The following is a 14878-nucleotide window of genomic DNA, read 5'->3' as shown; positions in this document are numbered from 1 at the left end:
TCTCCATGTTGTTGGACTACAGCTCCCATCATCCATGAGCACTGGTCCTGCTAGCTAGGGATGATGGGAGTTGTAGTCCAAAAACAGCTGGAGACCCAAGCATGGGAAACACTGGGTTAGTGTAAGCCCTCCTGCCTTCCTTCATTGATTAAACAGGCATGGCCAAACTTGGCCCTCCAGCTGTTTTGGGACTACAACTCCCATAATCCCTAGCTAGCAGGACCAGTGGTCAGGGACGATGGGAATTGTAGTCCCAAAAGAGCTAGAGGGCCAAGTTTGGCCATGCCTGGATTAAGAGAGGACCTGCCTGCAAGCAATGCAGACCTCCTGGTGCCTTGCCTCAATTAAGGCTGCAGCCGTCGGAAGTGCCTAAATTAGGAACAATGCAAAATTCCTAGCACAGGTTTCGAGTCCGACCCCGGGCTGCGCATGCGCGCAGGCAAGCCCTTTCCCCTAGCTTAAACCGCAAAACGAGCCGCGAGGTGAGAAGGAGCATGCGCAGACCGAGACCGGTGGAGAGGCGGGAAAGGGCAGAGAGACCAAGCGCGAGTACTCGAAGGGGTGGGAAAGGTGAGGACGCGCATGCGCGCTGGCAGAACGTCCAGCGTGCTAACCAGGTGCCTAAGCGCCGACGCATGCGCAGAACCAGGGCTCGTGCGAGGCAGAAGGGATCCCGCGGCCATTTTGCGCCGGCGGCTTGGGGCTTTTCTTCCGAAGATGGGGCTGGGCTGGGCCCCTCCAGGAAGGCCGGCCCTTTTACTGCTTTGCTTGGCGCTTTTGGCGAGGCCGGCCGGGGCCTATAAGCTGAACACGCCGAAGGTGCTGCTGCCCTTCAGCCGGGAAAAGCGCGTCCCCTTCGTGCTGGGCGCTGAGGGCGGTTGCTACTCCTGGTGAGGGGCGGGGCCTTGCGAGAGGGGCGGGGCAAACGGGAGCGTAGCAGTGACGTTGTGGTGGGCGGGGCCAAAGGTGGGGCCAGGTTCAACATTTCATTAATCCCAGAAGCGCTTGTTGGCCGTTTGCAGTCTAATAGCCTGACCTGCTTCGCAGATACAGATAGGTAGCCGTGTTGGTCTGCCATAGTCAAAACAAAATAATAAAATTCCTTCCAGTAGCACCTTAAAGACCAACTAAGTTAGTTCTTGGTATGAGCTTTCGTGTGCATGCACACTTCTTCAGAGACACTGAAACAGAAGTCACCAGACCCTTCTATATAGTGAGAAGGTGGGGAGGGGTATTACTCAGAAGGGTGGTGGGAATGGGTGATTGGCAGATAGCTGTGATGAGCCTGTTGACGACTCTTCGCAGAGTTGTTTTGAAGATAAAATGCTCTATGTTGGGGTAGGCAGGGGAGAAGGGAAACCATGCTAACCCGCTTCCAAGATCCAGAAAAGTAGGAATGTTATTTTGTTGTTGTTTAGTTCTTTAGTTATGTCCAACTCTTCGTGACCCCCTGGACCAGAGCATGCCAGGCACTCCTGTCTTCCACTGCCTCCCGCAGTTTGGTCAAATTCATGTTAGTAGCTTTGAGAAGACTGTCCAACCATCTTGTCCTCTGTCGTCCCCTTCTCCTTGTGCCCTCCATCTTTCCCAACATCAGGGTCTTTTCCAGGGAGTCTTCTCAAGAGGTGGCCAAAGTCTTGGAACCTCAGCTTCAGGATCTGTCCTTCCAGTGAGCACTCAGGGCTGATTTCCTTCAGAATGGAGAGGTTTGATCTTCTTGCAGTCCAGTGGGACTCTCCAGCGTCTCCTCCAGCACCAGAATTCAAAAGCATTGATTCTTTGGCAATCAGCCATCTTTATGGTCCAGCTCTCACTTCCGTACATCTTTATTTATTTACATCCTGCCTTTTTCTCCACAAGGAGTTCTATGAGGTTAATCTAAGCCTCGATTATTGTGCATTGAAAACACTCCATTTTATTCTCCCAACAAGCCTGCGAGGTAGGTTAGGCCAAAAGAGGTATCGACACCTAGTCAGCTTCATGGCTGAGTGGGGTGATTTGAACCCAGGTCTCTTAGCACCTAGTCCAACTACTGCACCAGCAATGGCTCTCCTTCCCATGCACCTCATGCTGTAGCAAGTGGCAGTGACATAAAAACATATAACTGATGAGCAAATGATAAATAGTGAGATTGATATATTTGCCTTCCAGCAAAAGTACTCAATGTATCATTAAAAAAAAAAATGCTTACCAAAGGTACCATCCAAAAATGAGAGGAAGGAGAGGGAGCTGAGCAAATTTGGGTACTAGTTCTTACATAACTGCTCAAAGGACCTGGTGGAATTGCTGCTGATGGAGATGAAGGGGAGGAGCCAAGCGGCAGGTGGTCCTTGCCACCAAGAAGATGGAGGGTTCCTTGCTGCCTCAGTTCCACATTTGCATCTCTCTGCTCTTCCTTGAGAGGGGGGCACAGGAGCGTGCAAGCCTTGTCTCATCTGCTCTGCAGGTACTCCACACGCCATGACACAGTCACCATTGATCCAATGTACGAGAATGGGACGGCTTGCTCTCAGAAAGCTTTGTTGACCACCTGCTCTACACAGGCCACAAAGCTGGCCAGCGTTATTTTAGCAGAGGAGACAGGTAGGTGAGCTAAAGAAGGGGAATTTTGAAATGGATTTGTTTCTATAGGAATAGGGGTCTAGGGTGCCATGCAAACCTGGGGAATGAAGAACCCCAAACGCTGAGCATGTGCAGAGTGTGCCTTCCCTTTATCACTGAATGAGCAATTTGGGTGCTCAGAAAAGTTTCCCAGACAACAGGGATTGTCCACATCCACCCTTATTCTTCCCCTGTTATGAAACACAGATACAGGATTACATGTGGTGGGTGGGCGACACACATGTTTGTTCCTCCTCCCAGTGACAGGTCATCTGCTGCGTTGCGATGTCATTGTGGATCTCATAGACCATGTTGAGATCATCTCCCGAACTCGAGAGATCTATGTGGAAGACTCCCCACTCGAGCTGAGTGTGAGAGCTCTGGATGCTGAAGGTAATCTTACTGGGGGCAGCCTGTGACACTTGGAACACCTACTATATATTTTGGAAAGATATCTGTATGCTCTGCATTTGGAAACCTCTTAAAATACTGTAACCAAATTTTGGACACCATTTTGAATCAAGACAGCAAAGTGCACCTTTCAAAACTGCACTGATTGTTCTGTTTTTTTTAGAATTCACAAGCAATCCTGGGTATGAGGCAGCCAGTCACTTATAAGCCCAGTTCTGCATAGCATGTCTACATTATTGTTATTATTCTTATTTACTTTTCTCTCTGGGGTTGATAGACCCTTTTGGCCTGCTAGTGGGACTCTTCTTTCGCCTTTTTGACATGACAAGATAGGTCACAGTGCTCTGCTAACTTTTTAGACCCTTTTGGCCTGCTAGTGGGACTCTTCTTTCGCCTTTTTGACATGACAAGATAGGTCACAGTGCTCTGCTAACTTTTTATTTATGGTGTACGCCTAAAGTTAGCAAGCAGGTGGCCTATTTTATCCACAACAACTTAATTTGCATTCTTCTCTGTATTTCACCTGATGCTTCTGCTCATCTTCACACTCACATAGTTTTGGAACAAGACCTGTTAGCATCTCCTTCTCTGATGCCACCAAGGATCTCAAGGTGAGATAGCTTTGGAGCAAAAGCCAGATCAGGCCCACAGCATGGACAGAGGGTTCAAGCCCTCACCCCTCATACTATGATCCTGATCCTGATCCTCTCTCCCCACCCCATGTAACTTTTTTTATTAAAAAATAAACAGTCACACAAAGCTAAGCCACATGACAGACATCATCACATCGCATCTCCTTTGGCCCTGAGCCTGGGCTCGTTTTTGGATCCTGCCTGCAGGGAACACATTCAGCAGCTTGGAGGGGTTGGAATTTGAGTGGAGCATTGCCAAGGACGATGAGTTGGAAAACGTGGAGCTCTCGAGCAAGATTAGGTAAGACGAAACCCCAAATGGCCAAGTGTGATTAATAAAATCCTAAACGACACGGGAGGCTGCGTGTGTGCTCCACTGGGTAGGCTGCTGAAGTTGAGAGATTTCATTCCATTTCATCCTTGCTTTGAACTCATTACTTCCGTTTAAGGAAAGTTGCTCACTGTTGTTAAGTCCTCAGATGCATAAATGTAAGCGGGAGTCCCATATAGCTCATGTCCACTTCCCTATCTCCTGTAAGAGGGGCATCTAACCTGTTGCTAGATTCCAGTGGCCGCCAACGCCACCACTCGTCCACTGGTCATGCTGGCTGGGGTTGATGGGTTTGGGGGGTCTTAACAGCGGCTGCAGGTTTTTCACCCACCCTATAACTTTCACCCAGCTTGTTTTTTACTGTTAATGCAGTGACAAACCTTTGTTCTCCCAGTAAAAGCCCAGTTTGGTTTCTTTAGGATTTTAAAATACTCTGAGGCAGAATATTCTCCGCCCGACTACGTATTTGAGATGGAAAGAGAGGAGAAACAAGGAGATAGGATTCTGGTCTCAGGGATCAAAACAGGCGCAGCTGTCGTAAAGGTCCGAATACAGGAGCCTGTTTACAAGGTGAGTACTCCCAGAGGGATCCCAGCAGTGCAAGACGAGGTCAGGGCCTACCAAAGCTATAGAGGTGACAGCCACACCATACATTCAGAGTGCTTTTTGCCACTTTAACAGTCACTGCTTCCCCCAAAGAATCTGGGAAACTGTTGTTTGTTAAATAGAGTTATTAGTGTCAGTGTTTGAAAAAGAAAAGGTTCTGACCTCCTTTTTACACCTTTGCCTAGTCCTCAGACCTTAGTTGGCACAAAAGAGTCTTTGAGAAATAGTATTCTTGCAGAGTACTGCTGCTTTTATTCTTAAAAAGTTTTCTCCAACCATGACCAACAGCTTTTACACACACCAAACACAACCAGCTTTCTACCATCCAACCAACCCACACCCAACCCTAACATTGACCACTCTATATATGCAGGTACACTTTGGTGAAAGGTTGCATGCGTCATGGTAGGCCACTGACTCATGCTGACTTAGTTCTTTTAGCATTAAAGAAACAGCGGCCAGTTTTTAGCTGTGACAATTAGGAGATCATACGCTGAGCTACGGTTCCCAGAGTGGTTTAACAATCTGGGAACTCTGAAAATAGGAGCTCTGTAAGACGCGGGTGGTGATGTGGGTTAAAGCACAGAGCCTAGGGCTTGCCGATCAGAAGGTTGACGGGTCGAATCTCCGTGACAGGGTAAGCTCCCATTGTTCAGTCCCTGCTCCTGCCAACCTACCAGTTCGAAATCACGTCAAAGTGCAAGTAGATAAATAGGTACCACTCTGGCGGGAAGGTAAAGGGCGTTTCCGTGCGCTGCTCTGGTTCGCCAGAAGCGGCTTAGTCCTGCTGGCCACATGACCCGGAAGCTGTCTGCGGACAAACGCCGGCTCCCTTGGCCTATATAGCGAGATGAGCGTGCAACCCCAGAGTCGGTCATGACTGGACCTAATGGTCAGGGGTCCCTTTACCTTTACCTTTAAGAGGAGCAGAGGTCCTGCTTATAACTGACAGCATCCTTTGCAAACCAATTCCCAGGGGAATTGCAGGGGGGTTAGACTAGATGACCCTTGGCGTCCTTTCCAACTCATTCTGTGATTCTAAGAGTGCTTTAAATGTATGGAGTGGAGGTGACAGGCGGCAGTTTTAAACGATCAGAAAGTGGTCTGGTGGAGCCATCGTCGCTTCTGCACCCTGTGGAGATTAAATCAAAGCAACTATCTTGAATGCCGACCAGGAGGGGGCATATATTGCAATGGAATCGCTCAGTCCTTTTTCAGTTTTGAAAGAGTCTTACTTGTAAAACGATTGCAAAGCATAATAATATATTTCTTTATGTGTGCATTTCTCTCTGCGTGCCCCTGGTGGTGGTTTCTCAATCTTCCAGAAAGTTGCTGCTGCCCTGGTGCGCCTGTTGGTTTTGGAGAACATATTCTTAATCCCTTCCTATGATGTCTACTTGCTGGTTGGAGCTTACATTAAGTACAAAGTTGGCAAAATAGTTCAGGGAAAGATCACAGGTACATTCCTAATCTTCTGGGGGACTCGTTGCATAATTTAGTCTCCTGGCTGCGAAATCCTCCACGTGTTAGAAACTCTCACTATTCTAGGCACATTTTGCGACAGGGAATGTCATTAGCGTGAGCAGTTTCTGAGCTCTGAGTGCAGTACTGAGCCTAAGATTTCAGAGTAAAACTGCACAGTGGAAGGAAAGGAAGACCGTTTTCTGCCTCCCCAATTCCAGCTACTCTCTGAAGACTGGAGAAGAGACCCTCTTAAGAATATTAGGGGGGTGAGCAGGGGAAGGACTAGAGCATGTGAAAAAGGAACATAATATTTTATCTGCTGTTCATTCATTTTCAGCTTTGCATTCTTGTTATAAAAACAGCACCCTAGACATTCCATTGTTGCGCCCATAACCTAGGTTTTAGCTCCTAGCTTTCACACCTCAGTTTCTAACACTGATGCTTACTCAGAAGTGAGCCTTACAGTGTTCGGTGAAACTCATTCACTAGTAAGGGTGGGTTGGTTGAAGGATATGTACCAGTGGTGGCAGATCTGCCATCCTCCAGATATTAATAATAATAATAATAATAATAATAATAATAATAATAATAATAAAATTTTATTTATACCCCACCCTCCACAGCCAAGACTGGGTTCAGGGCGGCTAACAACCAATAATAAAAACAAGTTGATTAAAATTCAATTTTAAAAAAGATTAGAATACAACATTAAAACATTAGGATGCAGCCTCTTCACAGGAGGAGAAAGGAAAAAGAAAGAGGGGGAGGGAATCAAACTGATTCTAAGCCAAAGGCCAGTTGGAACAACTCTGTCTTACAGGCCCTGCAGAAAGAAATCAGATCCTGCAGGGCCCTGGTCTCATGAGACAGAGCGTTCCACCAGGCTGGAGCCAGTGTTGAGAAGGCCCTGGCTCTGGTTGAAGCCAATCTAACTTCCTTAGGGCCAGAGACCACTAGGGTGTTGCTATATATGGACCTTAAGGTCCTCCGCGGGGCATACCGGGAAAGGCCTTATTGGACTACAGCTCCCATCTCTAACTATTAGTTTTGGCCTATAATGCCTTTCCTAGCTTCAGTGCTTTTATTGAGTTGGAAAATTGAATCATACTTACTATGAATAGCGCTGAAGCCGAAGGCAACACTTGATCACTGCCCTGACATCCCTGCTGGGTTGGGGTGGGAGAGGGAGGCTGTGTAAAGAATACACCTGAGCGCAGCAGCTATGGCGGGGAATAACTGACTGAGCTTGGCCGGCCCTTTATCTCCACAGAGGTGCAATTGCCTCTTGAGCATTATGAGCTGGAGCTACAAGATGCAGTGAAGGCACCTAACGCTTCTGGCCTCCCCGTGGCCAAACTGGATGCAAAGACAGCTACCATCACCGCCATTCAGCTGGGACAGGTTAACCTGGTTTTAGTCCATAAAAGTATCCTTAAAGAACTTAGACCGGGCTGCAGCTAGCTGTTTCTTTTCTTTTAATTTATAATTTTGCAACAATCAAAAAAATTATTTAACAAAACAAAAAATGCACATCAAATTCACTTCCCCTCACCCCCATCTGTGGTTCCTTTCATTTTATCTTTACTACTGCGTATCTAAATTAATTCCTTAATTGTTTATTCCTCTTTTAAAAAATCCTTTATTTTCCTTTATTTCTCGTTTTATATAAACCCCACTAACGTTTTAAGTTGCTTACAATAATTTTTCAAATGTTCAACAAACTTTCCCCAGTCTTTGTTAAAGGTTCTTTCTTCCTGTTTCCTTATTCTTCTATAAGTTTACCGATCTCAGAGTACTCCCATCAGTTTTATCTGCCAGTCCTCCTTGGTTGGAGCTGCTTCTTCTTTCCATTTCTGTGCATAAATCATCTGGGCAGCCGTTGTTGCAAACACAAATACAGTGGTGCCTCGCAAGATGAAATTAATCCGTTCCGCGAGTCTCTTCGTCTTGCGGTTTTTTCGTCTTGCGAAGCACGGCTATTAGCGGCTTAGCAGCTTTAAGAAAAAGGAAACAAACTCGCAAGAACTCGCAAGACGTTTCGTCTTGCGAAGCAAGCCCATAGGGAAATTCGTCTTGCGGAACGACTCAAAAAACGGAAAACTCTTTCGTCTTGCGCGTTTTTCGTCTTGCGAGGCATTCGTCTTGCGAGGTACCACTGTATCCCCTCCCCGCCCCAGTCTTTGGGTACCTCCTGACCTATTATTCCTAAGCAACTAGCTTTTTCGGTCTTCCCTGACGCATGACCCCTGAAATCCTGAGGCATGCCTGAATAGCTTCCAGGAGGCTAAGCACACCCACTTTTCATTGTTGCACAAGGGCTCATGCACTAGCAGGGTGTGTGTGTGTGTGTTAAATGTTGTGCAACAGAGGAATCCCAGCACAACAGCTGCACCAGCAGAAACTCATCGTGCAAGAATTATAGGAGCTATAGTTCGTGAGTGTGCTAAGAGTTGTTAGGAGATCCCCCCCTCCCCTTATTCCTCTCACAGAGCTATAATTCTCCAAGTTCCCTGTGAAAGAGGGATTGAGTGTTAAACCACTTGGGGAATTGTTGCTCTGTGAGGGGAATAGGGGCCTCCTAACAACTCTCAGCTGCCCTAATAAATGACAACTCCCAGAATCTTTGGGAGAAGCTGCCATGACTGTCAAAAGTAGTATCATGGGGCTTTAAATGCATGGTGTCAATGTGACCAGAGTTGTTGGCAACCTGCTAATACATTCTCTTGTGCAGGCTTCCTCAAATTCGACCCTCCATATGTTTTTGGCCTACAACTCCCATGATCCCTAGCTAGCAGGACCAGTGGTCAGGGATGATGGGAATTGTAGTCTCAAAACATCTGGAGGGCCGAGTGTGAAGAAGCCTGCTCCTGTGCAACAATATTCCACTGGGGCAAAACATTTCACCAGCAGAACAAGCATACCGCTAAGTGGTTTCAGTGTAGCGCCATATTGGATCCAACCCCGTGTTTAATGTGAAACATCCTCTGTGTTATGTACTGAAGTTCTCACCCTGGGCCAGCAGGGGCATATTGTAGATAGTTTTCACTCAGGTCCACATATGCAAATAAGGGACTGAAAGTGACGTTCAGTGATTGGATAGTTACAGAAAGTTGTTACAGTTGCGTTGTACTAGAGCTCTATATAACCAGGCTGGCTGAACCCTTCAGCTCAGTTCTTTTCTGGCCTGTGAATAAACAAGAGCTATTTGAAAAATCGCTGTATCGTCTGATATGTTCACCCACAACTTAACACTCTGCCCCTTTCATCCTCCTCTCAATTTACGATGAGGCCGAATTCCTTAGCGAAGAGATTAAGACATCCACATGCGAGCCTCCTCTGGACTTCCCAACTGCAGCATATACATTGTGGAGCCTGGATATTTAGGTAACCGGTCCCTCCCGCATCTCCGTGCAGAGTTTTGACTATATAGGCACTTGGGCTTTTTCCTAAGGAAGAGGGTGATGTGGGTGACAGTGGCGATGTGCGTCTGGACTCACCTCCAAAGCTGGGGATGGAAGAGGTGGGGCACACAGCTTGGGTTGTGCGCACACCGTTCCTTTAAAACACATTCATTCCCCCAGAGAATCCTGGGAGCTGTGGTTTAACATACAGTGGTGCCTCGCAAGACGAAAAGAATCCGTTCCGCGAGTCTCTTCGTCTTGCGGTTTTTTCATCTTGCGAAGCAAGCCCATTAGCGGATTAGCGCTATTAGCGGCTTAGCGGATCAGCTGATAAGCGGCTTAGCGGCTTAGCGGATCAGCTGATAAGCGGCTTAGCGGATCAGCTGATAAGCGGCTTAGCGGCTTAGAAAAAGGGGGGGGGAGGAAAAAACCCCCGCAGGAACTCGCAAGACATTTTCGTCTTGCGAAGCAAGCCCATAGGGAAATTCGTTTTGTGAAGCACCTCCAAAACGGAAAACCCTTTCGTCTAGCGGGTTTTCCGTCTTGCGAGGCATTCGTCTTGCGGGGCACCACTGTACACGGAGCTACAATTCCCAGCACCCTGAATGAACCACAATTCCTCGGGTGTGCTTTAAAGGTATGGTTGCTGTGCAGCCTGTAACTCCGTTTGCAGCCATCCTGTTGGGGAATTTACCATATTTTTCGCTCTATAAGTCGCAACTGACCATAAGATACACCTAAAAAAAAAATCTCTCCCTCTCTGCGCAGCGCTCCTTCAGCAAAGCGGCAGGAGAAACGGAGCCCCTTCCATTTCTCCTCCCGCTTCGCTGAAGGGGCGCTGCACAGAGAGGGAAAACTGTGCAGCGCCTCTCCGGCGAAGCGAAGCCAGGAGAGCAAGAGGGATTGGGGCGCACCGACCCCTCTTGCTCTCCTGGCTTCAGCGAAAGCAACACAGGGCTTCTGCTGGGCTCCGGAGGCTTCGTGTTGCTTTCGCTGAAGCCATGGAGCCTGCATTTGCTCCATAAGAGACACACACATGTCACCTTACTTTTTAGGAGGGGGAAAGTGCGTGTTACAGAGCGAAAAATAGGGTATCTCTTGTACCTTTTCTGGTCAGCACAGAGCTGGATTCTATCACTCTGGGGAGGGAGGGAACTTAGAAGAGGTCCTGCCTCAGCGGAGGTGAAGGCTGGTGCCCGTTGCCACTGGTAGGACTCGAGGCAGAGACCTATAATAGGTGGAGACAAAGCAAATGATAGGTGAAGCCAACTAGCCTCTCGTTTTGCCCCCATCATCCTCTTCCCTGCTGAAAAGGGAAGGGCAAAGCTGAGGCTAAGGGGGAAGAGGAAGCCAACCCCCTGGGCTAGTCGTAAGAAAGACGACTGAGTTGTCTAAGGTCGAGAAGGCCAACAAGGGAGCCAAGTATGGGCAACGTCCCGTGAACACGCTGCTGGGTGCCTCAGCTGCTAAATGTGAAACTTAGGACCATCCAGTATGCTTCCTTTGCCTCACCTTACGGAAATGCTTTTCGTTTGGCTTCCGTTGTGCAACTGATTGCAGGTTTCACTGTCCAGCCTGGCAACAGGTGGATCCTAGAAGTGAAGCGAGAGTATACCATCACGGTCGAAGTGTACGACAAATCGAGCACCAAGATCTACCCGTCCGATGTGAGTAGGTGTCAGCTTGGGAAAGAAGCTCAATGATCTCTCCCAAATGCCAACCTTAACTTGCAATGAGATCCTGTGCGTGTTATATCTGAAATCACACCCACCCCAAATTCCAGAGTAAATGTTGATAGGATTGCAGCTTTAAAGTATAGACATATTCGGGGTAAGCCCCATGAAATTCAGTGGGACTTAATTCTGAGGAACACGCATAGGACTGAGGGGTTTCGTGGCACATAGTGGAACTATGGAACTCACTCCCACTGGAGTTCATTGGCTCCCAGTCTGTTTCTGAGCACAATTCAAAGTGTTGCTGCTGACCTTTAAAGCCCTAAACAGCCTTGGCCCAGTATACCTGAAGGAGTGTCTCCACCCCCATCGTTCAGCCCGGACACTGAGGCCCAGCGCTGAGGGCCTTCTGGCAGTTCCCTCGCTGTGAGAAGTGAGGTTACAAGGAACCAGGCAGAGGGCCTTCTCGGTAGTGGCGCCTGCCCTGTGGAACACCCTCCCAGCAGATGTCAAGGCAATAAGCAACTATTTTACTTTTAAAAGTCAACTGAGGGCGGCCCTGTTTAGGGAAGTTTTTAATGTTTGATGCTGTATTGTTTTTAATATTCGGTTGGAATCCGCCCAGAGTGGCTGGAGAAACCCAGCCAGATGGGCGGGGTATAAATTTATTATTATTGTTGTTGTTGTTGTTATTTCCACCGAGCTAGATGGCTTTAAAAGAGGATTAGAGAAATTCATGGAGGACAAGGCTGTCAGCGGGTGCTTGGCATGATGGCTGTGCTGTGCCTCTGCAGTCAGGGGGATTAATGTTTCTGAATCCCAGTTGCTAGAAACTGCAGGAGGGGAGAGAATGCTTTTGTGGCCAATCCTGCTTGTGGAGTTCACACTGAGGCATCTGGTTGGCCACTGTGAGAACAGGATGTTGGATTAGATGGGCCACTGGCCTATCTGTGTTGGGTCTGCAAAAAACAACAAGTGTCTTTAAAAACTGGATGCAGGCACTGAAGAATTTGAAAACACCTTTCCAGCCTTGTAGGCTTCCTTGGAGTCAATGATTCTGTCGATCTGTGACCTTTTCGCTGTGCTTCTGATAAAGTGTTTGATGTCACACTGTCCCTTCTTCTGACAACATTTCCCCCCACCCCTTGGTTTCCAGAATCTTCGAATAACTCACCAGTTTCCCCAAGAATACTTTCAAGAGTTTATATCTTCAGTTAATGGCTCCTACCATGTAGTTCGGGTTTTGAAGGATGGCGTCACCGTCATTGAAGCCGCGCTGGTGTCTGTTCTCCTCCAGGTAAAAGAAAAGCTCCTTCATCGTAGTAGCATATGGATATTCTCTGGCCTGGATTTATGGGTTTGCAGTAATATAATAATAGTAGGTCTCAACATTGGAAGGCTGGGAATTTGAGATACTTTGCTAGCCCTGCAGGCTTCAATATTTATTCCTTGTTATGTACGTGTTTTTTGTTTTTCTTTCAAGACTGAAAATTCAGGTCAATCATTCCTCCCTTTCCTTCAGAGTGGTTCAGAAGATTTCTTAAAGCCGCCCATCAGCCACAAGCAGGAAGTGAAGATTTACCTTCCCATCACGCTGACGCCCTCCTTCTTGGCATTCCCACACCACCCACTGGACATCTTGTACCGGTACAGAGTTCAGGTGAAGTTGCCCAAGACCTGGGGAGATAAATGTCCTAGAATGCCCTTTATTCATTTCTCACTGCGGTACAAATGTTTGCAACCATCTGCCACAGGAAAAATGGCACCGATTCCCTCCACCATTTTGACCTACTTATGCCTTCGGAGCTTCCAGTGACAAAACCCTAAAGCAATGGGTTGTGTATGACAACAGAGCTTCCCTTCGGTCTCCTTCCAAGCATCTAACACAACACAGAAGGGTTGTTAAGAGCCAAATGAAACATGATCATTTTGACAATGTCTGGTTCCCTCATATCAGCTGCGTAAACAGAAGTGAAGTCACTGTCAGATTTGCAGCCACTCGTGCTTACTTATGGAGAGGCTGTGTCATGGATAGTTTGAAGCCTTGTTGATGCACTTAATGATTTGGTTATCTGACAGTGTCACTGCTCAGTTTTCCTTCTTATACGTGGCTGAGTACACTACAGGGTTTTTTTAAGAACATAAGAACAGCTCTCTATCAAAATTATATCTTAACCTTTATTTCACACAAAGGAGAGTGAACCTTCCCAGCTCTCACCTGGGAACTTCCCCTTCTTCCCCCAGTTCTTCCCCCCTGGGAGATCCCACCCAGGGAGTTTTCCTTTCAATTCTTTTCCTAGTGATCCATAGCATGGAATTTGCCTGTTTCAAGGCAGCTGCACACCGGGTCGACGTCTTCATTGAGCTATCCATTACAACCCCAAGGTCTCGTTCCTGTTCGCTCACTTCCAGTTCAGACCCCATGAGCATATGTGTGAAATTCACAGTTGGGTACCTGCAGCAGAGATCATAGAAATTTTGCCTGAAAGCCATCTAGCTTTGGCAGGTCCCCTTGCTTGGAACTCATTACTTCCGTCTAAGGAAAGTTGCTCACTGTTGTTAAGTCCTCAGATGCATAAACTAAACATAAGCAAGAGTCCCATATAGCTCATGTCCTCTTCCCTATCTCCTGTAAGAGGGGCATCTAACCTGTTGCTAGATTCCAGTGGCTGCTGCCACCACCCGTGGCACCCGTGTATTGCTTTGTAACTATTTGTTGGGTCTCTGGACCGTAATAAAGATTGTTGTATATGTGAAATTCACGTATTTTTGCCCCAATGCGCATCACTTCACACTTGTTTACTTACATTGAATTGCATTTGCCAGTTTACCACCCATTCACTTCGTTTGGAGAGGTCCTTTTCATCAATGTCCTTTTATTATAAAACATTCTACCAAAAAATTAAAAATTAAACAGGCCACCCGGAAGCAACCCATGAGAATCTCTGCTAATACCAAATGGAATAAAAATGTTAGCCTCTTGTAGACAAAGAGGAGGCTGGTGGAAAAGACACCCTGACATCCCGCTGAGGAAGACCTATTGCAGAAAACATAGATGACCACCTGACCTCCCTAGCAGAAGGGACCTGAGGTTGGGCCTCCTCACTAGTTGAGGCCACTGCTACATTGAGATTTCTATTCCTGCAGTCCCCTTCCACTGGCCATGTGAGTACATGCTTGCATTTCCACCAACAGAGGCCACTGTTTCTGATCCAGTGACACATGCTCTCTCCAACACCCGGGTGGAGAACATCATCATCTTACTCTGTTCTGGGGGTGCAGGCTTAACTGTGCATTTTGTATCCCCCCCCCCTTGCTTCTGCTCTCCCAACTGTTCACAGGTGGAGGGAGGCAGCGGCAACTTCACGTGGACCTCTTCCAATCAGACCGTGGCCACTGTCACGGTGAAAGGGGTGGTCACAGCCGGGCTGGTTGAGGGCCAAACCGCCGTGCAAGCCAGAGATGTGCAGAACCCTTTCCACTTTGGGGAAATACAGGCAAGTCTTTCTGCAGCATTGGCGCAAGTCGAATTGCTTGCTGGGTCAAAACCCCACCCTACAGGCTTCAAACTCAGTCTGAAGAGAGGCCTTGGGGCGTTCTGAATCCCCAGAGAGCTGATTCTTCCTTCCTAGGTGCTCTTTGTTGTTGTTTTGTTGTTTTTTTTAATAACTCTTTAAATCAACATTAAAACAAAACATACAGTGGTACCTCGCATGACAAACGCCTCGCAAGACGAAAAACTCGCAAGACGAAAGAGTT

The 14878-nt window shown here is 47.5% G+C and overlaps 1 protein-coding gene across 1 annotated transcript in view; it reads left to right on the top strand.

Annotated features, from left to right (window-relative positions):
* The first annotated feature begins 652 nt into the window (after positions 1-652).
* NUP210L (nucleoporin 210 like) overlaps positions 653-14878 on the top strand; it is a 53045-nt gene continuing 38819 nt past the window's right edge. Inside the window, exons 1-12 of the mRNA XM_081840811.1 lie at positions 653-890; positions 2447-2583; positions 2863-2994; positions 3852-3945; positions 4395-4545; positions 5907-6039; positions 7316-7471; positions 9361-9429; positions 11007-11113; positions 12276-12416; positions 12642-12779; positions 14461-14616. Of these exons, the coding sequence (XP_081696937.1) occupies positions 718-890; positions 2447-2583; positions 2863-2994; positions 3852-3945; positions 4395-4545; positions 5907-6039; positions 7316-7471; positions 9361-9429; positions 11007-11113; positions 12276-12416; positions 12642-12779; positions 14461-14616 (1587 nt within the window). The 5' untranslated portion in view covers positions 653-717. The remainder of the gene's footprint in view (positions 891-2446; positions 2584-2862; positions 2995-3851; positions 3946-4394; positions 4546-5906; positions 6040-7315; positions 7472-9360; positions 9430-11006; positions 11114-12275; positions 12417-12641; positions 12780-14460; positions 14617-14878) is intronic.

The sequence above is a fragment of the Podarcis erhardii genome (genome assembly GCF_964252035.2).
Source record: "Podarcis erhardii genome assembly, chromosome: 15".
NCBI classification, from domain to species: domain Eukaryota; kingdom Metazoa; phylum Chordata; class Lepidosauria; order Squamata; family Lacertidae; genus Podarcis; species Podarcis erhardii.
This window is presented reverse-complemented; position numbering and strand designations above follow the sequence as displayed.